Source organism: Stylophora pistillata, chromosome 14 (assembly GCF_964205215.1).
Source record: "Stylophora pistillata chromosome 14, jaStyPist1.2, whole genome shotgun sequence".
NCBI classification, from domain to species: Eukaryota; Metazoa; Cnidaria; class Anthozoa; order Scleractinia; family Pocilloporidae; genus Stylophora; species Stylophora pistillata.
This window is the reverse complement of record NC_142532.1, coordinates 317274-342473: the sequence shown is the minus strand read 5'-3', so window position 1 is coordinate 342473 and position 25200 is coordinate 317274. Positions and strand designations below refer to the sequence as shown.

Here is a 25200-nt window from a genome sequence, read left to right as displayed (position 1 = left end):
CGACTTTCTTGCTACTTTCTTGCGACTTAGCTGCGACTTTCTTGCTACTTTCTTGCGACTTGTCTGCGACTTGCTACTTTCTTGCGACTTAGCTGCTACTTTCTTGCTACTTTCTTGCGACTTATCTGCGACTTTCTTGCTACTTTCTTGCAACTTGTCTGCGACTTGCTACTTTCTTGCGACTTAGCTGCTACTTTCTTGCGACTTAGCTGCTACTTTCTTGCTACTTTCTCGCGACTTGTCTGCGACTTGCTACTTTCTTGCGACTTAGCTGCGACTTTCTTGGTACTTTCTTGCGACTTACCTGCCTGGCTACCTAGCTGGGCCGAGTGGCACACAGGCTGGGTTGCATTGCCGATAAACAACAGAGATTCTCTAAGAGAGCAGCTTGTTTCGGAGGTCCGAACCAGGTATTTTGACACTTTCTCCTGTCATTCGTTCAAATTAGAAATGCTGAAGGTACAAAAACTTATATTTGGCTGCATTCTCTTTAGGTTTTCAATTTTTTAAAAGAAGAACGTGGGATTAAAGATGGCTTTTGCCAACAGTTTAAAGACGAAAGGGTAAGAATTCGTTGAGAACTGTTTCCTGTACTAGACTCGAGATTGTGGCGCACTTAAATTTGATACCTCAGATTGTCTTTTTACACTTTCCTTACCTTCTTGTTACGTCTGGTTTACTTTCGAGAAACCTTTAATCATTTAACTTCAAGATGGGACGGTTATTTGTGCTTCACTGGGAATAGTTTTGACCCTTTTCATAAATGGCTGCCAATTAAATTTTTTTTGTGAGTATTAAAACTATAGCCAGACTAACCTCGGTTTTGAGGTAATAATTTGAAAGAAATTTTACTCCCTAACGAGTTTAGTGAGGTTAATTTCATTGCATACAAACTAATTTTTATATTGGTAGCTATTTATCATTCCTAGAATCCAAAGTAATTGATTTGGAAATAATTGGATGAGAGAAAAAAAGTTTTTTTTTTTAAAATTTAATTGCTTCCAAATTGGACAAGCATGTAGTCCTTTGCCCACTAATTTATGAAACATTCCAAAGTAGATGAACTTGATGTAGGGCAAATGTTGGGCCTGATATATGGCATGTACATGTTGAACATGATATACGGCAAATGTTGCTTGTATACATATGGAATTTCTCTTCTTGTATTTAACTCAAGGTCTTACTTATTTACTGCTTGATATATTAAGTTGAACACTTGCAGAGAAATTCCATATAAACTCAAGATCTTATTTGTTTGCTGTACATGATATATTGAGTTGAGCACTTCCATATCTGTGTACATCCATGTATTATTCTATAGTATCCTTTGCCATTTTTTCCTTTTTGTGTTTCTTATCTTGGGAAATATACCCATAGGACCTGCAAGTATTTTATCTATTTTTTTTTCACAGTTTACGTATTCGTATTACACCTCAAGTGGCTTATTTTACTTGACTAGTTTGACTCCATACTTTTCTCTAAGATAAACTTATTTTTCCTTACTACAGATGGACTTTACAGCTGTAAGGATGGCAACAGATGGAGATTTGCAAGCTCTTGGTTCGGTTTGCGGGGGCGACATACTTGCACTGAGATAATAAGGACAATGCTGCTCATTACAGTAGGGGATTAATTATTCTTTTCTTTTTATACATGTCATTCATGTGTACTCTAATAGGTTGTGTTAACATAACACTTTTATAATGGAATGGAAAATAGTTCGTTACCTGCTATTTACTTTGCTGTTCTACCTTGTTGAGTTCATAGATTTCGAATTACCAGGCCAGATGATATCTTTATTTTTATTCTAGATGTAAAATTAATACATAATGCACCCTTAACCCTTTATTTCCCAAGATTCCTTTAAACTAGTAATTCTCTCTACTTTCCTCTGCATAGATCCTGATGATGTCAGTTTGGAGAATTCAGTGTTGGATCAACTATTTATCCCCCAACTGATATTTTCCTTTATTCTCATCACTTCTTGATACTGTATTTATTTGATATTGTAAGGAGAAATTCTCTCCCAGTTACTCGTAAGAATGAAAGGGTTAAAATAACAACCATTTAATTTTGTACTTGAAAATAATTTTGTTTTTATAGAGAATAATTCTGTTCTGCTTGGCTTTGGCCAAAGATTAATCATATAAAAATAATAAATAGTTCTGCAATGATATCTCTGACTGGTAGTTAAAGTAATAATAATTCTCTAGGGGTGACAATGGTCCCAAGTTATACAAATCAGTGCTATCTGGTATGTGTTAAAATTCAATCATGATGCTCTTGGCATAGTGATGTAAAAATAAAAAAATGCATGAAAATGAATCAAATGTTGTGATGTAATTGTCAGTAATACGTATCACCTAAAAAAATTGGTGAGCTGTTTTTGCCTTTGAAGTAATGGAATCTTTTTTCTTTTGGACAATGTTTTTCCACTAGTTTTGCGTTTTGTGCTCTTTTGCACAGTGATGTCCTTCTCAAGGAGCATGCGTTTGGGTGGTGGTTTTGCTACATATTTAATGGTTTTGTTGCCAGTTGAGATGCCAGTTGAGATGTTCTCTTTGTCATACATAGTTTCTGTTAAAGTTCTTTCCTTGGTGTGACATTTGGATGTATCCTCAACGTAAGATTTATTGCCACATTCCTTACGAGATGTTAAAGTATCATTGCTTATGGCAGCACTCATCAGGTCTCTTTTGTTAGCTGAACTTAGTCCTATCAGAATGTTGAAGGCAGGTTTGGCCCAGCTCATATCGCCACACACTTTTCTATAGCTTTCAAATGGTGTCTACAAGAAAAAGGAAAAAATTAATATAAGCTTTTCTAAGATGCACCTTGAGGAAACATAACATATAATTTGCTGGTACATTAATTAAGATAACCCTCTTTGAACAAAATAATAAAATAAAAAGTGTCTTTACTTAGATTTCACCTTGATTAAATTCACTGGACAGTTTACCAGTATCTTACCTTTTCAGGTTTGTGTTTTGGTGGCTGATCCTTGTGTGGTGTGACAGCTCCTTCTGAAGACTCCGAATCAGGTGTTCCAGCAAGAAAAAATTAATCATGTCACTTAAAACTTCTCTTAGGACAATAAAAATTTACTTAGAATTGTACCTCACAGGCAAAACTGGGGCTGCATACAACTTGCCAAGGTTTTCTTGATGCAGAAATTACTACCTACTGATTTATTCTGTTAAAGTGGAGAGACAAATTGTCTCTCCACTTGGTGCCAGGAAAATTTCTTGCTAGGAAGAGGAGAGAGTGACAACATCTGCACCAGTGCCAGCTGGTCTACTACTAAGCTAGCTTAGAGCTTGCCATGTGATGTCTAAAAGTCCCAGAGTTTTTCAATACTGTTCCACCTTACCTGAACTGACTAAGTGTAGATCGTAATTTTGATTTTCCACGAGGTATTTCTGGTGTCATCAGAGCACACCTCAAGTCCCTTGTGTCATATTCTTGGAGACAACTTTTCTAGTCATGCTCATCTAATACAGCCTGAATCAGGAAATACACATTCATTCCTGCCATGGATGACTTTGCTTGGCCACCATCACATATTTTGCAGCTTAGTTGTTCCACCTTTTCTTTCAGAGATTCCACAGTTTTGGCAATACTTTCATTTGTAAAAACCTTTTCTTTGGATTTAATAATGCTCACTTTGAGCATGTTCATGAATCTTAAGACAGCAGTTCTGAAAGATAAGCAGACAACTTATTTTCACAGGGTTTATTCAAACATGCCAATCACTTCGGGCAATCTCACCACTCAGTCAACTGTATTTAATATTTTTACTGCAGTACTGTGACAATCCTTTTAACTGGTTAGACTCCTTTGTGCATGCTTTTCTTTCGGAAGTACCCCATCCAATGAAAGGTGCTCAACAAAATAATAGGATTTTTCCCATGATTAGCTTGTAAAACAACCTTAATCTGACTGGGATGCATTCAAGATTTAGTCAAGGGGCCGGTTCGTTGATTCTCCAAGGGCATGCTCCCCCAGCAGATTTTGAAAATTAGGTCTTCGGAAACATGATTTCCAGCATTTTGAGGGACAATTTAGGGGGTTGGACTGAACCACCCAAACCACCCCTGGGTCCGCCTCAGAATCTAGATGCAACAGTTTTCTAATTTTTATCACTGAGAGTTTGGTGGAAGAACAAAATTGATCTTGGTTTTAAAACCTTCCTTTGCAGAAATGATCATGTTCTTAAATTAAAATAGTGTCCAATATGTATCTACAACTATCTTACTTTGCATCTGCTGTTTCTTCACAGACAGTTTGTAACTTTTGGAAAAAGGTCACAAACTCTCCAAGACCCTGTAAAAAAAAAATTGTTGAAAACCACAGATGAAGGAAGTTATTAAACATTAGCCATGAGTATGGGACAGAAAAGTCTACACCAACTGGGCTGCAAAGAACTCTTTGGCTTAGTAAAGATTCTCTCTTGTGGTAAAATGACCTGACACCTACTAACAGCTGAAATATATTTATAAAAATTCTATTTGGTACACTAAAGGGAATAATAAATTTTGATATACTGATATATACCTTAGTTAATGGGAGAAGTGGGTTGTCATCAATTGGTGCATAACTCTTTCCACCCAATCGTATCCTCAGAATAAACAAGACAGCTGTCTGTTGGCATGGGAAGGAAAGAAAACTAGAGAAAACTGTGTAATATTATCCTCCAACTGCTACGGATAATGATGAGAAAAAAAATTGTTTTTTCACCACTGGATCAGACTATATACATTTTAGAATACAGCTCAATCCTATCTCTCAGTTGTTTATCAAGGAGCCAATCTATTGAGAAGCAAGGCAGGATCAGCCACAGATAGGAGGTATACATTGTCACAGCAACTTCTTGGAATGAGGAAATTGGTTTAGAAAGTATCTAAGAACTCCAGGAATATGGATTGAAAGATTACAGCTTTTGCTTTGTTACCTGTCCTCAATGATGACATAAACCGATGATGATGAATGCAATGATATACATGCATGCAAGAATATCAACATCATGATTTAAATGCTTGAAAAATAACTGAGCTGCCACCTCTTGTTTCACCCTCCAGACTCTTTCAACACGCCAGAATTGCTTCTCAAACACCAAGGGATAATTTTCCAAATGAATTGAAAATTTTGACCCTTACAATTGCAACACTCTTAGTCTAATAGTGATTGATTCCACTCTTTGAAAACACTTTGCTAATGTATCGCCCACACCCCATTTAACTTCTGTGTCTATTTAAAAGTGGCTTAGCCAGAAATATTTTACGCATGTGTGGTCTTCACAGCAATTATTTTGATAACTGTCATTTGCTGATAGCAGTTCATAATTGCAGAATTTTCATGATAATATTCACTGTAAAAAAAATTGCAGGGGTTTCATCTAAGTTTTTAGTAAGGGAGCAACTGGTTTTCATAGGCAGGCAAAACTCTTTGGACTTAACTTCTTTATGAGATAGACTTTCTTCTATATGGTCAAATCAGGTGGGCAAAAACTTCCTTAAAACCAGTCAATTTGCTCAGTGCCCAGTCCTTAATGAAACACCTGAAATTGAGTGGTACCTGAAACATAGGCATGTTTTTTTCCCCTGCAACTTTCCTCAATACTGTAAATTGTTTATGAGCCAAGTCCCTGTGAGGGATATGGATGGCCTGAGACAAAGCTAGTTCATCTCTCGAATTCACTAGAAGCCTGAGGTAACTCAATAAACTTTCAGCAATTGATCCTGTTTTCAAAACAACATGTACAAGATTAACAAATCAACAGATCACTTGTTAAGTCAAGACCATGCCTAACTTACCCTGCGAGCAGAGCCTTTTTAACCTGTCCTCGAATCGATTAAAAAGAAGAAAAGAAGAAAAGTAGAAAAGGCTCTGCTCACAGGGTATGCCTAACTTCACACTAGTTCATATTTTTTTTCATTTATTTATTATTTTGATCTATTTTGATTTATTACAGATTCCAACAATTAAGAGGCTCTTCTTCTGTAACAATACTAATCTAATCTAAGTATGTATACATATATATGTAGTAACTAATTAAAAGTATAATAACAATAATAAAATTAATCAAGGTAACTTATGAGATATTAAAATATACAATACATATTATGTGGATTAAAGACCAATATTTAGCAAACAAATGTTTCTTAGCACTATGGCAAAAAACATTATGTTCTAAAACGTTTCTTGTTGCTATCAGGAGTCTATTGAACAATGTTGCCGATGTGGATAAGGCTGTCCCTCAGAGAAATCAGCACTGAGAAGATGGCTATTTAGCTCAGGACTGAACAATCCAGCTTTCAACCAAACTGTACAAACAATAGCTGAAGGTCGTTTGGGACAGTATGTACTAATTAAGTACAACATATATGTTCGTATGATGCACGATCCTCGCAGTAGATAGCGCTATTTAAGCAATAGCGGAAATCAGACCTGAAAAAAATCAGGCCTGTACGGGATTCGAACCACTGACCTCTGCAATACTAGTGCAGCGCTCTCACCAATTGAGCTAACAAGCCAACTGGGAGCAAGCCGTTAAGTTGATTCGTAATAAACCCGTGAAAGTGATAAATCAGATACAATGAAAATATATGAAGTTCATATATTTTGAACTGCGGTATTAGATATGTATGATTTTCGCTATTGCTTAAATAGCGCTATCTACCGCGAGGATCGTGCATCATTCGTATCTAATACCGCAGTTCAAAATATATGAACTTCATATACTTTCATTGTATCTAACATATATGTTCCTTTACTCCTGTTTTTCTTTTTTTAAAATACTAGATTACCCAGGGGGATGAAGATTTCCCTGATAACGCCAGTTTCTTTGATCATTTAAAACAAATCTCTGTTTTAATCATGGTTAAAAAACACAGAAGCATTTTACTAAGTTTTCTCAGAAAACTTTCCTCATTAGCAGACAATACACAGTGATTAACATAATTTTCACAGTGGCCAAAATTGAGACCATGGCATTCCAACAATTGGTAATTAATTATAGTGATTTCATTTTTTCATTGAATTATCCACATTTTATATGCTAGAGGTTAAATTATACTCACTTAGTAGTTCATAACTTATATTTTGCCAATGCAGAAAAAGACCCAAACTTACACACCCACTGGCCACTCCCACCCCTGCAGCTTCTGTGGACACCAATGCCACTCCATGATTGGGCAACATAGCCACAAGAGAAGCTGCAGAGCCTGACAGCGACTCTTTTAATCTCTCTTACCTCTTTTTCCCCACTTATTTCAACCTCAAAACCACTCTACTAGACCATTCCCATTGATGCAAAGGACCAAACAAATATGAATTTTCTGAAGCCAGTGAAGGGATTCTCTGAATTTCAGAGCTAGTTTCTCGATGTTTAAAACTACCTGCGTGAACGATTTTTGTGAAAATGAATAAGAAAGAGGAGGATTGGGGTTCCTGTGCTCTGGAGATTGTTTTAGTACCAGGTCATCAAGCACATCTACTGGCACATGTTGCTCCAGGAACGTATCAACTGTTTTCTCAGATAGTGAGTATTGACCATCTGTGTTCACAGAAGAATTAGAAAGATATGTGAAAAGGAGCAATGTAAAAAAAGTTGCAAGTTTAGACAATAGTTAATACTTGTGCTGTAAAGTTCGTGATATGATGAAACTCAATTGATTTTAAGGGTGACCTACCTTCTCTCTCTGTGGAGCAGAGCACTGTTCTGTTTCCAACCATCAGCTGAAGAATTTGTTGCTGGAAGAAATGTTTCATGCAATGTTTGAATTAACAAATTAATGAATTAACCATTTCATTCTTGAAGTTTACAGTAATACTTTTAATTAGCTAAATTACATGACTGAAGGACAACTTTAGTCAGTGTCTACTAACAAAAGTCACCACTACTAATCCTTTACACCTGCATATTCTCCATACTGTTCTCTATACATTTCCTAAGGTGCTTACAAGGAGAATTTTTTTAACAATAAAGATGGTGATCATTTCCTCTATTCTTATGACCTTAATGTGTGATTCAGGGGTGATACTGTAAGGAGAAATTAGATGGTAATCACATGTAAGGGTCAAATTAAAGGGTTAGGGATTATTTCATACCGAAAGCATTTCATAAATATGTTTTCTACTATAATTAATGATTATCATTGTTCATTCGTTCATTCATTCATTTTAGTTTGCCATTACCAATAAAAAAATTAACCGAATACAAAATTTATGATACATCAAAGATAAAATGAACTATTCTAACTAAATTAACTTCAAAATCAAAGGAACTGAAGAGCTAGGTAACAGCAAGGAAGCCGATTAGAAGCTGGGGGCTTACTAAGTATAGGCTTCCTTATTTAACTAGAGGATAAACCATACAAATCAAAGGTGCTGAATGAAAATTTAGATTAAGTTAAAAAGAAAAAGAAAGAAAAAAAAAAAAAGAAAAGGTGTGTATATAGCTTAAAGAAGAATATATTTATAAACTAAAAATTCAAAGAAGAATTTTTTAAAGCCTTTGATAAACAAGCTGATGCCTTCAGAGTATTGAACTTCCCGACTTAGCGTGTTGAAAAACTTAAAACCTTGATGTTGACCTTATAATGTTTGTAACCTCTAGACAGCTCTTTAATTTCTCACCTCTAGCTGTGTCTTTGGCTTTCCAGTGACAAAAAACTGTTGCGAAATTTGAAGCATGTCTTTGACATTACTGTCCGTGATTAAACATGTTTTGACTGTGTGAAGGACATCAGCAAAGTCCACAGCATTGCAATGTAACAAAAACGTGTTATAAGGAGTGCATAACCTAGAAATTGGCAAGTAATTCATGGCAGTCTCCATATAGACTCCCTGTTACCCAGTCTCCATATAGACTACCCGTTACCCAGTCTCCATATAGACTCCCTGTTACCCATTCTCCCTGTGTACCCTGTGTACCCTGTGTACCCGTGTGTACCCTGTGTACCCTGTGTACCCGTGTGTACCCTGTGTACCCGTGTATACCCTGTGTACCCTGTGTACCCGTGTGTACCCTGTGTACCCTGTGTACCCGTGTGTACCCTGTGTACCCGTGTGTACCCTGTGTACCCTGTGTACCCGTGTGTACCCTGTGTACCCTGTGTACCCGTGTGTACCCGTGTGTACCCTGTGTACCCGTGTGTACCCTGTGTACCCTGTGTACCCGTGTGTACCCGTGTGTACCCTGTGTACCCATATGTACCCTGTGTACCCGTGTGTACCCTGTGTACCCGTGTGTACCCTATGTACCCTGTGTACCTGTGTGTACCCTGTGTACCCGTGTGTACCCAGTGTACCCTGTGTACCCTGTGTACCCGGTGTACCCTTTTTACCCGTGTGTACACTTTGTACCCATGTATATCATGTATATCCTTGTATACCTCGTATACCCTGTCTACCTTGTGTACCCTCTATACCCTGTATATTCATGTATACCCAAGTATATTCATGTATACCCAAGTGTAGCCTGTATCCCATGTATACAGGAAACCTGGCAAACATCAGTTGGAATGAATGGAAGCTCTCTGGCCGAACACAATCCCGTTTTGTACGTTTTGTACAAATTAATTATGAATAACTTATTATGATTTTATTAGCCCGGGGGGAAATCCCATATAAAATGGACTGGGATGCTCGTCTGGAATTTTGAAATAAAATCCTAAAGGAGGGAAATGTATGCGTGGCCAAACCGTTTTGGACCCCTAAATGAGACCATTTCAATCTTTAATGATATGAATCGAGTAAATAAAGCCTGGAGCAATTGGTTCTTGAGTAATAAGCTCCTGTGATTTTTAAATATATTTTTCATCGCGTGCAAACATAAAAGATACCCTTACAGCTAAATGTAACTCGATTTTTTCCCAGAACACCCAAAGTGAGACCATTATCTTGAAATTTACAGTCCTAAGCGAGACAACGAGCATCCCAGTCCTTTTTATATAGGAGTCCCCCCGGGATGATTGGTCGGTCAGTTCAAATTGAACGTTGTGCACGGTTACGTCAAAAAAGCCAACAGAAATTGGACGAATGGTTCCCCAACCATTCCACTTCAATTAATTACGCTCATATAGGGGTACAAAGGAAGAAATTAAGAGAATAATTTAACGATACTTATGATTTACGTTTTTTTTATTTGTTACAAATTAATTACATATATAAGAACGATCCTTCGCAGTAAAGCACTATTTGAGCAATAGTGGAAATCAGACCTGAAAAAAATTTCAGGCCTGTACGGGACTCGAACCACTGACCTCTGCGATACTAGTGCAGCGCTCTACCAATTGAGCTAACAAGCCAACTGGGAGCAGGCCATCAAATTAATTAGATATAAACCCGTAGATGATAAATCTACGGGTTTATATCTAATTAATTTGATGGCCTGCTCCCAGTTGGCTTGTTAGCTTAATTGGTAGAGCGCTGCACTAGTATCGCAGAGGTCAGTGGTTCGAGTCCCGTACAGGCCTGAAATTTTTTTTTCAGGTCTGATTTCCACTATTGCTCAAATAGTGCTTTACTGCGAAGGATCGTTCTTATATACGTCTCATAACCGCAGTTCACTCATATGTTTCATATGTTTGTTGTTGTTCGATTTATCATCTACGGGTTTATATCTAATTAATTTGATGGCCTGCTCCCAGTTGGCTTGTTAGCTCAATTGGTAGAGCGCTGCACTAGTATCGCAGAGGTCAGTGGTTCGAGTCCCGTACAGGCCTGAAATTTTTTTTTTTTTCAGGTCTGATATCCACTATTGCTCAAATAGTGCTTTACTGCGAAGGATCGTTCTTATATACGTCTCATAACCGCAGTTCACTCATATGTTTCATATGTTTGTTGTTGTTCGATTTATCATCTACGGGTTTATATCTAATTAATTTGATGGCCTGCTCCCAGTTGGCTTGTTAGCTCAATTGGTAGAGCGCTGCACTAGTATCGCAGAGGTCAGTGGTTCGAGTCCCGTACAGGCCTGAAAATTTTTTTCAGGTCTGATTTCCACTATTGCTCAAATAGTGCTTTACTGCGAAGGATCGTTCTTATATACGTCTCATAACCGCAGTTCACTCATATGTTTCATATGTTTGTTGTTGTTCGATTTATCATCTACGGGTTTATATCTAATTAATTTGATGGCCTGCTCCCAGTTGGCTTGTTAGCTCAATTGGTAGAGCGCTGCACTAGTATCGCAGAGGTCAGTGGTTCGAGTCCCGTACAGGCCTGAAATTTTTTTCAGGTCTGATTTCCACTATTGCTCAAATAGTGCTTTACTGCGAAGGATCGTTCTTATATACGTCTCATAACCGCAGTTCACTCATATGTTTCATATGTTTGTTGTTGTTAAATTAATTACAGTTGCGAATCATTGTATCCCGAAATGAGTTACGACATAACAAAATGTCGAAGTTGGAATGTGGAATTCATGCAATTCAAAATTATGTTTACCCTTGATTAAAGACCAGATTAATATAACGCTAACTTTTATGAGTGATTTATGGCAGCTAGCTAATAGTTTGTGCGTATCGCAAAACAGTGTCCACTTTATATTCAATCAGATGGAAACACAGGCCACAATGTATGATCAACGAAGTTTATTGGTTAGCAGATAAAACTTTGTGCTAGCTTCGACCTGACTGAAAGACTGAGTGATCTGAAAGGCGATTTTGTTTTACTAGGCAACTGAGTACTACACAGACAATTAAGGGGTGTGTTGCCCATTGCCCATCACATCTTAGCGCGATTTTGTTGCCCTAAAAGAATATCTTGAATTTCACACAATAAGCCTTTAAAATTATTTGGATTCTTAATACACTGAAAATAGTTTCAAAAGCAATAGTTTTTTCTAAATATAATGGCGGAAGTCACGACTGCTCGATGTTTACTATATTTGTCTTTTAGATAGTACCATTCGATATGGTAATAGAACAATCAGTCCGAATTTCCTTGGTTATCAAGAACTGAAATACCATAGTAAAGATTTTTTAGAGCGAAATGTTTTTTTTCTTAAAAATTCTAGTTTTCCTTGAATTTGCCTCTCTGTTTTAGAGGTGACTGTAGTCAACTGTATATTATTTCCAAGCAGACTCTTGCTCACAAAATTATACAATATTGATATATTTCTGTAGCTTGGGAGAACACACGTGTTCGAAATAAATGACTCAACGGAGTCTAAAAGACAGCTCTCTTCGAGTGTCCATGGTCCGGGCTGCAAATTATATCCCTCATCCTCCAGAATATCTGCTGTTCGCCGCCTCTTCAATGATGGTGGTGTAGAAGTTATTCTCTTCTTTTTCTCGGCCTTACCATCGTCTGTGCTGCGAGTAACCCTTATTCCATATCTATTTTCACAGTTGAAACATGAACAGTGGATAGAGCAAGGTTTACCGTTGGAGTAGCAGGGACATTTTGTTCGCCTCTGACCTTTTACATCCATGCAAGAGTTTTGACCTGTTTTCCGTCCTTTAGCCCTGCTTTCTCCACACCGGCATGACAACTTCTGGGGATTCTGACTGCGATTGTTGCAGTTGCGGCACTTGCACTGAGCCTGGCAATTCTTTTTGTTAGAAACACACGGACAACGAGAATTTTCACTTGAAACACAAAAGCGCTCACTTCTGGATTTTGCCTTCCGTCCACAATAGCAAATTCGGGAAATTGTCTGTTCCTGAGCATGTTCAAGTTCACCCTCGATAGGATCTGCAAAAAAAAAAGTCGTTCATTACTTGGTTTTATTATTATTATAATGATTATTATTATTATTGTTATTACTATTATTGTGAGGTCGTGTAGTGTTGTTGATGTTCGTTTTCGTTTTACCAGCCGTGTAACTACTAGCATGGCTATGGTCCATATGGTATTAAGAGGTCTCGAGGTTGCCTAACCGATGCAGCTACACCGTCTGTCTCAGGTTTCCTGGTATGGAACGCCAGGACTGTCTTATGTCAATGTTCATTATTTAGTTGCTATGCTTTTCTCGTTACATGCAGTACGATTGTCGTTATATGCAGCGCGTTAGTCGTTATATGCAGAGCGTTTGTCCTTATATGCAGTGCGTTTGTCGTTATATGCAGTACGTTTGTCGTTATATCAAACTGTTGTTATGATCTACCCACAATTCAAATCACTCGTATCGGATCCAAGCTCCTCGCAGCCTGACGCCGCCATATTGTTTGTTTACCCGGAACAATTGAAAGCTAAAAAAGCTAAATGAAGGACAAAATGGTATGAGGGGTCATCTCCGCCAACATCCTGTTTCAAATTCCTTTATGAAGAACCATTATGCTATTGTTGTTTTTCAAATTCGCTTCTCATAAAAATGCAATCGAACTTGGACCAACATAATAGAATTTAGGAAGTTAGAACAAGAAATTGATTAAACAAAACGTAATTTACAACGTCAAAATAAGTCATTATTATGATCATGACATGGTTGCTAAAAGTTTGGTCACCCATCCGTTCGAGACATTTGATAGTTCAGTAACAAACTGGTATTTACAACTCTTTATTTTACGCCTTCTCATACTATAACGCAGTTCCTTGAGTTCACAGAGTTATCCCTGTTAAATTACCGCGATGGTTAGGGATGGAAAAGATGAACATGGCTTGGAAACGACGAAGTTGAAAAAAAATAGGTATCAGTTTTGCAATACGCACAAACCATTAGCTAGCTGCCATAAACTATGGCATTTCAGTTCTTGATAACTAAGCGAGTTCGGACTGATTGTTCTAATACCATATCAAATGGTACTATCTACAATACAAATATAGTAAACATTGAGCAGTCTTGACTTCCGCCATTATATTTAGAAAAAACTATTGCTTTTGAAACAATTTTCAGTGTTAAGAATCCAAATAATAATTTTAAAGGCTTATTGTGTGAAATTCAAGATATTCTTTTAAGGCAACAAAATCGCGCGAGGATATGATGGGCAATGGGCAACACGCCCCTTAATTGTCTGTGTAGTACTCAGTTGCCTAGTAGAACAATAAACTTCGTTGATCATACATTGTGGCCTGTGTTTTCATCTGATTGAATATAAAGTGGAAACTGATTTGCAGTACGCACAAAACATTAGCTAGCCGCCATAAATCACTCATAAAAGTTAGCGTTATATTAATCTGGTTTTTAATCAAGGGTAAACATGATTTTGAACTATATTAATTCGACATTCCAACTTCGACATTTTGTTATGTCATAAGTCATTTCGGGATACAATGATTCGCAACTGTAATTAAATTGTAACAAATAAAAAAAACGTAAATCATAAGTATCGTTAAATTATTCTCTTAATTTCTTCCTTTGTACCTCTAAAAGAGCGTAGTTAATTGAAGTGGTATGGTTGGGGAACCATTTGTTTAATTTCTGTTGGCTTTTTTGACGTAACCGTGCACAACGTTCAATTTGAACTGACCGACCAATCATCCCGGGGGGACTCCCATATAAAAAGGACTGGGATGCTCGTTGTCTCGCTTAGGGCTGTAAATTTCAAGATAATGGTCTCACTTTAAGTGTTCTGGGAAAAATTGAATTACATTTAGCCGTAAAGGTATCTTTTAGGGTTGCACGCGATGAAAAATATATTTAAAAATTCTTTTTTTCAGGAGCCTATTACTCAAGAGCCAATTGCTCCAGGCTTTATTTACTCGATTCGTGTTATTAAATATTGAAATGGTCTCCTTTAGGGGTCCAAAAACGGTTGGACCACGCATACATTCGTCTCCTTTAGGAGTTTATTTCAAAATTCCAGACGAGCATCCCAGTCCATTTTATATGGGATTTCCCCCTTGGGCTGATAAAATCATAATAAGTTATTCATAATTCATTTGTCAACACACAGGGTACACATGGGTACACAGGTACACAGGGTACACAGGGTACACAGGGTACACATGGGTACACAGGGTACACAGGGTACACAGGGTACACAGGGTACACATGGGTACACAGGGTACACAGGGTACACATGGGTACACAGGGTACACAGGGTACACAGGGAGAATGGGTAACAGGGAGTCTATATGGAGACTGGGTAACAGGGAGTCTATATGGAGACTGCCATGAATTACTTGCCTAGAAATTAAATTTTTTTCTTCATCCATTGACAACTTATAATTCATGACTGCTTTGTGGGCTTCAAGTACATCATGTAATTTCACTGTAAACTCCCCGGCTTCCTTAAAGGAAAAAGATAGAGCCATTATTAATATTTCTGTCAACAAATCATCATCATATCGATCTTTTAAGACTGACCGGATGGTTACAAAAGCTTGGTGCCACTTACACTGACCGCCTCCCAGTTAGCTCAATGGATAGAGCGCTGGACAGTTGTGTGGGAGGTCGAGGGTTCAAGCCACGGCCGGACCAACACTCAAGGTCTTAAAATAATTGAGAAGAATTATGCTTCCCTTCTATAACATCAAGAAGTGGTTAGATATTCTAGTCTTCTCAGATAGGGACAAATAAAATTAATGGAGGTCCCATCTCCTGCAGGAGGGGTAGGAGACGGTAATTTCCCACGCTCGAGATTACTGTGTGATGGATGTCCTTCCCCGGGGTGGGATGGGTGGGTTGGGTTTAGGTGGATGAACCTAGTAGGGGACTACGTGTCCTATTGTTCTTCCACTTGTACAATGTACAAATCTTTAGAAACACAGAATTGTCTTTTATTTTATTTTATCAACTGAGTAAATCGTGTATGAACTCTTCTGAACAGAAACGAAGCCTAAATATCTTAAAAACTTTAACTCTCAAGATCTGAAGGTTAATTCTCCCCTCTTGCTGCTGCATATTTCCTTGTAAATTTGTGTGTGAAGACCTAAACACCGCAAATATGAAGTGAGCTTAAGCTTACTGCAAATTGGTTAACACCAAACTTCGTTGATTTTATCTTGTAGCTGCTGGTATCTTAACTAATTCTTCACACATTCACAATTTACGACAATTTTTCTCCATCAAAACGCTTACAAAGTACAAACACAATAATTGGGCCAGCACGTGTTGCCCACGATCAAAAAAACTTTCCAAAGAAAGCCACATCGCAGGTTACGTCAAGGGCACCAAAAATTCATACCATGAGGTTGCTCTAAGGAGCCTTTGATTTTTTCATGTTACATATTATGGTAATTGTCTAGTACCTCCATCCAGAAGCCTACTTGTTATCATAAAGTAAATATGATGGAGAAATGTAAGACTGAGTTTCATGCTCATTTGAATTAATTCAAAGTCAATTGCAATTGTTCAAACATTAACCATTCCATTTCCAATATCTAGTTTTAGTAATTCTCTTTACTGCCTGCCATACAGTTCTTATTATGTTACTACTGATAATTTAGTTGTGGATCAACTAACATTCCCCTGCTTTTCTGCTTGATAGTATTGATATTGTAAGGAAAAATTCTGTCTTAGTTGGGTACTCACCATGGGTATTAAAGATGGTGTGGATTATCAACATTGACATTGAATGTACCTGGTTTCACTTGTTCTGTATGACAAGTCCCAAACAAATCAACAAACAATGGATCCTGAAAAAATCAGATGAATACAAAATTTTTTTAGGAAGATTACAGTTTAAACTAACAGAAAATATTACCAGTTTAATACTAACACTGACCTGGTTTTGCACAAGACAAGTTAGTCTCCTGTAGTAATTGGATTTGTTGGAGAAAAGCGTACAATTATGCCCTGGGAACCCTTGCCAGGTAACAGACCACAAGTTGATTCCAGCTTGAAGACACTTTGACTACAATCAATCATGAACTAACAAAAGCAAAAATTATTACATAAGAACAAACAATTAAGTGTTTAAGCTAAAGGTTTATCTGTTGATATCAAGTTATTATCTAAAACAATTTCTTTTCCATAACACTGCCATTCTGAAGAATATGACACCAGTCGGAAAACGAGACCTGTAGTTTATCTGTCAATTACAATTATAAATAGCCCTATAGCGATCTCCCTCCAATGGACTTAGCCAGAGGGGAAAAACAGGTCGGAGGGAAAAACCATCTAACAAAAGACATGAGCTCATTTTTTTTTGCATTCTGAAGGTGGAAGCATCTGTTAAACTTTGTAAACATGGGAATTTCTTAAGATAAGTGACCTTTATCCATAGCAATTATGCTTACATAATAAGCACCAGATAGATTACCAGATTTTCAAAAGATTTCAAAGGCAACAGGGACTCAGTGAATATTTTTTTGGTTATTTTTGCTCATAATTAACTAATTATCAAATTGGACTTGATCTTTTTTCTCTAGTACTAGTCTTATGGTGATGTCATTCCCTTATCATGGAACTTGTTAATCTCCCAGATATCATAGAAAACACTAAGTTAAACATGATTAAGTGCTCAAAGGAGCTGACCTTGCACCAAGGGAAAATGAAGTAATGTTCCTGAAGGAGATAACCAATTTCTTTTGGAAGTAACTGAACAATTACACCAAAACAATTATTTACCTTTCACGGATAATTGTTAAATATTGAGAGTATAAATCCAGAAGTGTTTGACCTGAAAAGCTGCAGGAACATCTGAATTGTTAACAACCTTGAAACTTTTAGCTGAAAACTTGCTAGATTCTGCAACTCCCATATCAAGATAGTCAGAGTCAAGACCAACTTCAGGCCCTAAAGAACAGATTGAAATTAAGAAAAATTTGAACATTTTTCAACAGGAACTTCCTTGATTAGAGAGCAAGTGTGGTTCACAATGTCCATGATTGATGTGAGATTACTGTTGACTGAAGAAAGAGTGGAGGGGTACTCAGGTCTATGACACTGGGCTCTCAGAACCTCAACCCCATTATAAACAATTCTGTGGCCAATTAGAGACTCCATCACTTTTAGGCAAATGTAATTTTTGCCATCTCAACTTTTTTCTATGCATGGACTACCTTATAAAGCCTTTCAAGTCACCCTAAAATAAATTAAACACATTCTTATGATAAACATCAAATGATAACATTTCTCTGAATATATAATTTATTTAATCATTTTATACTAGTCTTCTGAGTTTATGAGCTGTTAGAGCCTATGAAAGCACAAACATATCACTACCTTTACCTATTCCAGTGCATTTTATAACTGAACAATTGGTAGCTCCAAGAGCTATAACTTCCAGATAATCCACTGAGTATAAACCAGGATTCTGTGGAGTAAATGATACCTGAAATAAAAGAATACGCACAAAATACATTTTAAATAAAGATCACATACCAGTGAGCAGTTGTCAAAAGAATTAATAAACACAAGTGCAGATACAAGAAGAATATACAGAGAAATATTCAGTTGACAAATATTGCAAATAGAGAACAATGCAATCGAGTCCCTTCAGTTGGTAATACATAGATTCACATGCAACAAATAATTACCTTAAAAAATGAATGGTTGCATTATAATTAAATTAACTTGTGATAGGAAAATGACAATCCTTACTGTTGCTGGGCATCCGCCTGCAATCCTTTGACAGTGAGTTTTGTCTTAATCACCTATTTTTCTTCTTTACGAGAGTTAAAGCTGATGGTGTGAGCCTATAATGTAAGATAATAAGGAGTTATTTACAACACAGGGCTTATGACAGTGTAACAATTAATTCTATCAAATATGTAAAACCTGATTGAAGATATAATTTATGAGAATAACTGACGTGTATTTAAGACCAGTATACCATCAAAAATGTTTTGTTTTACTAGAGACCATGTAACAATTTACAGGGGATCCTAAACGACAATTAACAATTTAGAAAAAAATTTGCAGTACACTTAAAATGCCCACCTGAGTTTCATTGGGTAGAATGATTCCTTTAGAGGGATCAATGCTAAGACTTTTTAAGTGAGGTCCAGGGTTTTCCATGCAAACCTGATGGGTAAAATAAGGTTTGTTGACATTACAATTACATCATATTACAGTACTGCATCAATCAATTCAAAGCTTCAGCATCTCTGCCCCTTTCCCCCCCCCAACCCCTGACATTTGAACTTTTGATAACTGGTTTCTTCAAATTCCTGAGAAGGGAAAAAAAAAAAGAGTTCAAATGTGCCCATTTTTTTCTCAAGAAAAAAACAGTGACCATGGCTTTCTACACATTGGCCAAGCTATAAAACCTAGTGAAGTATTTACCTTAAATACATTGATATTTAAGGATATAACACTTGTATTCTGCTGGAGAGACTGGACACATCTCTACAAATTTCCCACCCACCCCAGTCATGCAAGGTTCAACCCGCTACCGCTTCCGCTTCCATTCAGATGATGGTTATTCTGTAGGGAGGGAGGGGACATTGAAGTTTTGAATTGATCGTCACATATCAGTAATCATTAATATTCTTATGGATAAGGATGTATAAGGATAATTTATTTTATGTCAGGTACACAGGGAGTGGTTGCTGGTTGCCCAGATCTCCTGAGCCAGGGGTTCATGATAAAAGGGACTGACATTACTAGATTCCTCATTCTAGGAAAAATGATAAATTTTAATTGATGGGGAAAGGGAAGGTGGCCTTAGTTTGACACTTAGGAAGGTTGAGAACATTGAACACACCTCAATGCAATCCTGGAAGCGTTCTTGACCTCAAACAGCCTTGTTGATGCTGTACCTAAACAGGTTGGTTTGAAATGAACAGTTCCCTGTAAAACCCCAAAAATTTACAATCAGATATAACAAATCACCTGGTTTTCCACTTAACATGAACTTTTTACTCTTATTAAAACAACAGAGATACTTAAATTAAGATTGATTTCAAAGCAGTAACTAATGGATTGGTAAATCTTAGTCAAAATATAACAAGGAGCTGTTCATAATTGATAACCATGCCATTATGGATTCAAATCAAAGAGTAATGGTTCAATCGAAAATGTCCTAAGATTACAACCTGATTATTGAGTTTTAGAGATGGAATCTCTGCTGATCCAACAAGGCTTATTTCCCAAACAAAGTTGTAAAGTATTCAGTACAAAGTTTCATATATCACATGTTACAAAATAAATGTCACTTGCTAGACAAAAATTGCATTTGATTGTATGTATTGCTGTGTCATAAGCCATGTATTTTTGTTTGCAAAAGCCTGCAAATTCAAAATAAGCAGTGTGGTATGATTGCCACACACTAAACTACTGACTAACCTCACTTGCTCTAAAGCCACACCAAGAATTATGGGCCCGCTGTTATTTTTGTACACACTTTGCTGGGCTCGGCTGTACTGTCACAACCTCAGGTGAATCTTTCCCAGTACAGCCCTTATGCTTGATTGCTAAGAAGTTATTATTTAATTTAATTTTTGCTAAGGTTCCCACTTCCATTGGTTTCTTACAGACTGCTATAACTTATTTCTCCTCTAGTTTCAACCATACTTGTTCCAGACCCAAGGTAGAAAAATAAAGATAAAATCTTACAATTTGTTTTGTAACTACCTTAACAGATTGTCATCAAATGCAAAATGGATCGGATTCTGCCCATTGCTGGTCAACAGCAGTGTTCTGTAGGACATGCCATCCACAGTAGTGGCTGGAAAGACCTAAACATTCCAAAAAAGGGACAAGTTAGTAATCATATGCTTTGTCAACTAACAGAATACAATCATACTGGCACCACCTAGTAATACATTATGGTGGACTAAAACTGTTTCTATCCATTAGTTTAGGAACAGCATTATTCTAACAAGGGTAGTGTAGTGAAGCATTTGTCCCATTTACACAAGCAAAATGTTTTCTTAAAATTAGGTTGACCTGAATAATCAGTTTGAGAATCTTCAATGGGGAAAACATATCAAACCATGCTTGAAAAAACAGCTTTAACGTGTGTTTTAGCTTTGGGGTGAATGGCTAAATTATCACTTACCAGCTGTTGTACATCCCATTGACTTCTGGGGATAAATGATTCAGTCCGCATTGCAAATGTGAGTCCTAAAAATAAAATCCAATCAATTTTTTTCGGTGAAACAAGGAACTTGGATTCATTGATGTTTCATCAATGAAAATTCTAGATGTAACATCAAAACACTTAAGCTAATAACAGAATATGGAAACAAAAACAGAACTAAAGCCCTGTATCGTTGAATCTAACCATAAACAGAGTTCAGTTCAAATTACTTATTAAAGTTAATTTCAGCACAAACCTGTAGCACTGAGCGAAAGACACCAGGGAGGACACTTCAACCAGTCGATAATCTCTCATACTCTGTTCCAAAATACAAATAATATTATAATAACTATTGGTGTGACTCAATATCAAGGGCATACTTCACCTGATAGGCAGAGAATTAAACGTCAAAAAACATCTTAATGACACTATCAGAACTCTCAAGTTAATTGCCTGACAAAGAATAAGATTTTTTACCACAATTCCTAGCCTCTGATTGTGACACCATGGGTGTCCCCTTCTCAACAGAAGCAGAGGGAGGGGGGTGTGTATTTAAGGGAATAATCCCCTGGAAAATTGCAATAAAAAGTAATAGCAAGGACATGCATTTCTTCATTCTGAGTGATAACTTCCATTGCTGAAGTGTGAAGCGTTTGAAGCAAGTACAAAGGAAACAAGGAGTAAATTCTATTTATCAAATGAAAATCAGTTATATGGGTACTGAACTAGAACTGCAGTTTGCTATCTCAAAATCAACAATTTGAATCAGAAACCTTGATTTCATGACAAATAAATAAATGGTTGTTATGAGCTTGGAAAAAATTTAGGCTTCTTAACAGGTACACCAGCACAGGAAATAAATCCCTCACCTTATAAAATGTATAACACTCCAGGTCAGCACTAAAAACCTGATTAGCAGCATTCTATTAAAAAAAAAATTAGAATTACAAATTGAACCGTAAACAGAATCAGACAGTAAAGGCAAAAATGAACCAAGTCCAAGTGAATGAAAGAAGCATAGACAGTGTTTACTGACAGTATCAAATAACTTACTGGTCTAAATGTCACTCGGAATGATGCAGTCTTTAGAGGGAGGATGTCTGCTTCATCTGGGGAAACAGAAAATATTCCTTGTTGTGTCTATCAGACAAAAAGGAGCAAAATATAACACAAGAAGAAATCACAATTTAACATTTATTTGCAATTTAAATTATAGGTCTCAAACTAGAGATGGGCAAACAACAATTGTTAATGACGTAAAAAGTACAAGTTTTCACCTTTCATCCACATGCACGTGATTTTTCCCTTTGTATGATTTGTGATGTTTACTGTCTGTATAAAGTAAACACAGAAAACAGAATAAACAATTGAGCTCTGATTCACAGTGGACTAAACCAAAGGAATTAAACCCTTTTTTGAAACCATTTACCTTCTGCTCCACAGCCTTAGGATCCAGCATCTGCCCAAAGTCTGCCTGGAGAACATCCAAACCGACACGAGGGACAATGGTGGTCTGCAAATCATGAATTCAAAATAGTGATCACATTAGAATCAAACTTCATGCATTAAATTTAAATGAAGGAAGAATAGGGACCTTAACAAACAAACTAGTAACTTACAGTTTCTCCAACTGAGGCATGACAAAGAACTCTTCCATTGGTGACAGTTCATGAGCTGATGGCAGCAATTCTCCAGAAGAAGTACTCTGCTCAAAGAGAGGAATCAACACAACTTATGTTGTTAATTATTCCTTACTTTCTGAAGATAAAACTCAAAATTAAAGGGATGATATAACTGGTAACAAGTAACACTCTACTAATCCCATGCTGCTGCATCTTTTCTCTTAACTGGAATTTCATTCTCAACCACAGTTTGTGTACATAATCAACGTTTTAAGATTTTATTTACAAAGCAATAAAATATTATGTTTTAACTCTTTAACCCCTTAGATAGAGTAACTGGTTTCTAAGTTAAATAAGATATAGAAGGCATAAGAATAAAGGAAATAATCACCAAATTAAGAAGGTCCTGATTGTCAATACTGTAAATAAAGTACAGAAGAATGCAGAGAATACCAAAATTAATTTTGGGGTGCAAAGGGTTAAATGTCGTTAACCTACAACTATCAGAGTACAAACCTCCTGTGCTATGCTATTAAAGCTCCTTTGTCATCAAGTTGAAGTTTGTTTGTTCTCAGATGTTCATTAAGTTGCTATAATAAATTCATGAACATATTGAGTAGTAAGGTTATTTGATATGTTAGATGTACAATCATATAGACTTTGTTGTGGGCTGCTCTAGAGCAAAAGCATTTTGAAATAACTTAAATTCGTATAATTATTCATCATTTTAATCGAACGTAATCTACAGATCTCTTTTAGTGGGAACACCACCACTTACCTCAGATTTTTGAGAATCCACATCTAACATGAGTGTGATACCTGTCCAGATGTTTCTTCTGCAAAACAGCTGGTAAACAGATAAATTTACGGTTCATCATTTTAACCTCATGGTATGACATAAGTCATGCTATGGGTTTAGGATTTGGAGGCAAATTTCAATTACAAATCACTCACTCACTCACTTTGTTATACATTAATTAATGCATTAAACCTGGATTAAACACTTTTTCTTCCCCTCTCCAATAAGTTTACCTGTTCAAAGTCACGGTGTATGTATATTTGGGGGGTGGTACAAAGGCAAGAGTATGCCAAACTACTTGGACAGATTCAAAATGGCATCCTGTCCCTTGAAGGGTGATGGTTTTTTTTATTCCAAACTTGATCAAAACATACCTTTGTGGAGCCAAAAATGGAAAGGAAATATGCTACAGAATACCCGACTGCAGAGAAATGGGTGTCTGAGTCTTAAAAGTGACAATAACATGAACAATTCGTGCGAGAAGACCTAAACACTTCTACACACTTAATTTACAAGACTTAAATTACCTGAGTGAGTAAACAGACTCAAAAGACTCGAAAGCAAAGCCATCAAGTTCAACTGGAGAATGAATTGGAGGAGATCTCTTAAAGCATGACTGCAGTTCCTTACATTTAGATGGATTCAGCTGCAGGCGGTTCTCCTGAGACCAGGTGCTAATAAAGTCAACAGCTTGCTGAAGTGCGTTTTTTTTGGATGGTAGTACTATTTCCGGAACAGTAGTGTCGTCGGTGAATTTCCACATAGCAAACGACCCATCAGGTAACTTAAGATTGTTTATCAGCACCAAGAATAACCAAGGGCCAAGACGAGTCCCCTGGGGAACACCCGCAGGAACACTAAGCCAATCGGAGTAAACTCCGTTGAGCTTAACTCTTTGCTTTCTGTCCCTCAAGAAATCAATAATCCAGTTGATGGCAGTTGGCTTAATTCTGAGAGTATGAAGTTTACCAACCAAGATGTTATGGTCCACTAAGTCGAAAGCTTTGCGAAAGTCCAGTAGAGCACAGGCAGCCCAAGCTCACTACAAGAAAAGCGGACGTGACTCTTACCGTGTTGCGTAACGTTTTATATTTATAAAGGTTTGTATGGGATGTTATCGGTTTGCCTTAAAAGAGAGAAAAAAATATCTTGTTTTGAAATAAAATGGGCTCACCTTATTGCCTTGTTGTTTTCTTTGTTGATTCCGAGCGTCTCAGGTCATTTTGAAGCGTTTTCGGCGAGTTAGCGCTATGTTGGTGTTCAACTGCTAAAAGAAAGACAAGGCAGGAAACCTATTTTAGAAGCGTCCGTCGCCCGAAGCGAATAATTCCGCCAAAAAATTTCCACCAGTCTCGATTCCTCCAGAAAATCAAAGCAGAGATGTTGCAGTTCCATTTTCCGTTCACTCGATTCACAATTCCTCCCACAGATCTTTCACTAGCGATACTTTTATCTCCAGATCGATAGGCTTTCCAATTTCGAATTTGGCTGCTTGAAACGATCGCTGCCCGTTCGCCGATCGCACAGTATGTTGGGTAACAAAAATAAGCCCGGCGAGGGTAGCCAGCGGCCTGCAGTCCGAAAACAAACCCGTTAGCTCCGCTGGTCCCCTCGAGAGGTTTTGTCAAGACCGCATCGTTTTGATCGACCAATCAACATCGAATGGAAATGTGTTTACTAATTAAAATATCTCAGTGGAAACCCGAGATCGATCCCCTTGTGCACGTTCCTGAGTGTCAAGCTATGAACGAAACTTGCGGCGAAATTCCCCTTGCTTAACAATGTAAGTATGTTATCTTGTCATTTGTTTTATGAGGCACTCTGTACACAGAAGTTTCACGAATGGACAGTTGTGTTCAGACATTCGTTAATGATATTTCACGCTATTTTGCTGGTTTACTGTAATGTTTTTGGACTGCAG

General features: G+C 37.1%; 1 protein-coding gene, 1 long non-coding RNA gene and 1 pseudogene across 16 annotated transcripts; all 3 read right to left on the bottom strand.

Annotated features, from left to right (window-relative positions):
• Window positions 1–1783: 1783 nt before the first annotated feature.
• Window positions 1784–8891, bottom strand: LOC148716026 (uncharacterized; annotated as a pseudogene). Its single transcript, XR_015995709.1, has 9 exons — window positions 8638–8891; window positions 7692–7752; window positions 7398–7555; window positions 5575–5738; window positions 4555–4641; window positions 4256–4323; window positions 3372–3697; window positions 2971–3047; window positions 1784–2788 (listed from the first exon to the last, which is right to left on the bottom strand). The product of XR_015995709.1 is annotated as an uncharacterized LOC148716026 (transcript).
• A 6166-nt stretch (window positions 8892–15057) lies between these two features.
• Window positions 15058–18892, bottom strand: LOC148716025 (uncharacterized). Of its 9 annotated transcripts, none has more exons than XR_015995698.1 (8): window positions 18776–18892; window positions 18437–18531; window positions 18065–18167; window positions 17462–17521; window positions 16617–16762; window positions 16473–16527; window positions 15288–15381; window positions 15058–15180 (listed from the first exon to the last, which is right to left on the bottom strand). It is a non-coding gene; the product is annotated as an uncharacterized LOC148716025 (long non-coding RNA). The 9 variants fall into 9 exon arrangements; XR_015995701.1 differs by having other exon boundaries at window positions 17462–17629; window positions 18059–18167; window positions 18776–18880; XR_015995702.1 differs by having other exon boundaries at window positions 16424–16527; window positions 17462–17629; window positions 18776–18880.
• Window positions 18893–19540: 648 nt separating this feature from the next.
• Window positions 19541–24839, bottom strand: LOC148716024 (cilia- and flagella-associated protein 65-like). 6 transcript variants are annotated; one of them, XM_088746162.1, is made up of 11 exons: window positions 23259–23798; window positions 22997–23070; window positions 22478–22563; window positions 22288–22371; window positions 22136–22190; window positions 21912–21967; window positions 21728–21781; window positions 21115–21176; window positions 20838–20902; window positions 20411–20514; window positions 19541–19627 (listed from the first exon to the last, which is right to left on the bottom strand). In XM_088746162.1, the coding sequence occupies exons 4-9, from the start codon at window positions 22315–22317 to the stop codon at window positions 20878–20880; spliced, it is 282 nt and encodes a 93-aa protein (XP_088602288.1). In that variant the 5' UTR covers window positions 22318–22371; window positions 22478–22563; window positions 22997–23070; window positions 23259–23798; the 3' UTR covers window positions 19541–19627; window positions 20411–20514; window positions 20838–20877. The 6 variants fall into 6 exon arrangements, with proteins under 6 accessions (XP_088602288.1, XP_088602289.1, XP_088602290.1 ...); XM_088746164.1 differs by lacking the exon at window positions 19541–19627 and adding an exon at window positions 19972–20242; XM_088746163.1 differs by lacking the exons at window positions 22997–23070; window positions 23259–23798 and adding an exon at window positions 22872–22905.
• Window positions 24840–25200: the final 361 nt, after the last annotated feature.